The sequence below is a fragment of the Lucilia cuprina genome, chromosome 4, assembly GCF_022045245.1.
Source record: "Lucilia cuprina isolate Lc7/37 chromosome 4, ASM2204524v1, whole genome shotgun sequence".
Lineage (NCBI taxonomy): Eukaryota > Metazoa > Arthropoda > Insecta > Diptera > Calliphoridae > Lucilia > Lucilia cuprina.
The window spans coordinates 93989211-93990539 of NC_060952.1; the positions used below are offsets into that span (position 1 = coordinate 93989211).

The 1329-nt window shown below is 24.8% G+C and overlaps 1 protein-coding gene across 1 annotated transcript in view; it reads left to right on the forward strand.

Moving 5' to 3' along the window:
* The window catches only part of LOC111687982, a 74861-nt gene extending 74359 nt beyond the window's left edge, over positions 1–502 (forward strand). The window contains exon 13 of the mRNA XM_046947995.1: positions 443–502. Coding sequence (XP_046803951.1) covers positions 443–502 — 60 coding nt within the window. The remainder of the gene's footprint in view (positions 1–442) is intronic.
* Positions 503–1329: the final 827 nt, after the last annotated feature.

The following is a 1329-nucleotide window of genomic DNA, read 5'->3' on the forward strand; positions in this document are numbered from 1 at the left end:
GACTACACTATAGACTACACTATAGACTACACTATAGACTACACTATAGACTACACTATAGACTACACTATAGACTACACTATAGACTAGACTATAGACTAGACTATAAACTAGACTAAAGAATAGACCATAGACTAGAATATAGACAAATCTGTAGACTACACAATAGACCAGACCATACGGAATAGACTAAGCTATTAGACTTTAAACTAGACTATAGAATACAATGTAGACTAGAATATACTCTAGACTAGACTATAAACTAATATATATTTACTAGCCTATATAGACTACTCTATAGACCAGACTATAGACTAGACCTTGGACCAGACTATAGATTGTACTATAGACTAGATTATATACTAGACTATAGACTAGCCTATATAATAGACTATACTACTACTAAAATAAAAGCTGAGCTATATACTTTCTTTTCTTTTAGCTTATCCAGATATCCTACAAATTTTTCACCCTACTAAGGACTATGTATGTGAAAAAATAAATTTCTTCAACAGTTTTAACTTAAATTTTGACAAAGCAATTTTTTTAACAACTTTTTTAATAAAATCTACTAGTTGAATAGCTTATTGTGTAAGCTATGAAATAACATTAAAAGTTTAATCTTTAGGTCAAATATTTTTATTTTATAAATTAAAATATATGAAAACTTATAATTAGAAATAATCATACGTACAGTTGTACCGTTGCAATGACATTTAAAATATTTCTTGAAAACAAGTGAAATTTATTATTAATATAATTTTGTTTTTAAACAAAAGAATATATTTTTTTAGATTATGCAATTATCCTACAAAGCCCCTAGAACTCATCCTCTAGCTTTAGTAGGTTTCATATCCACTTACACTTTTAATTGCCTAACTTAATTACAACTTATTTTATTTATTTATATATATTTAATACTTAAACAATAGTCTTAATTATACTCTATCAATTGCTTTTTTAAATTACTTCTCTCTATCCTTTTATTATCGAATTATAATGGAACAATGTTGAACATCTTAATTAAAATTACTCATACGTTTAGGTAACCTCTTTTTGAATTTCATTTAGTATGTTTTTAGTATTACTTTTAGAAACTTTTTACAATTTTCTTGTTAAAATCACAATTTTATTCTATCCATTCGGACAACAACAAGAAAAATAAAAACATTACGAAACTTAAGTTAAACAAACATGTAGAAGAAAAATTAAATTTTATTGTTTTACTAGAATAAAAATGGAAAATAAAGATATGAGAAAAAAATGAAAATGCTATAAAGGACTTAACATTTATTCATGTCAACATTTACTTGTTCTATTTTAGAATTT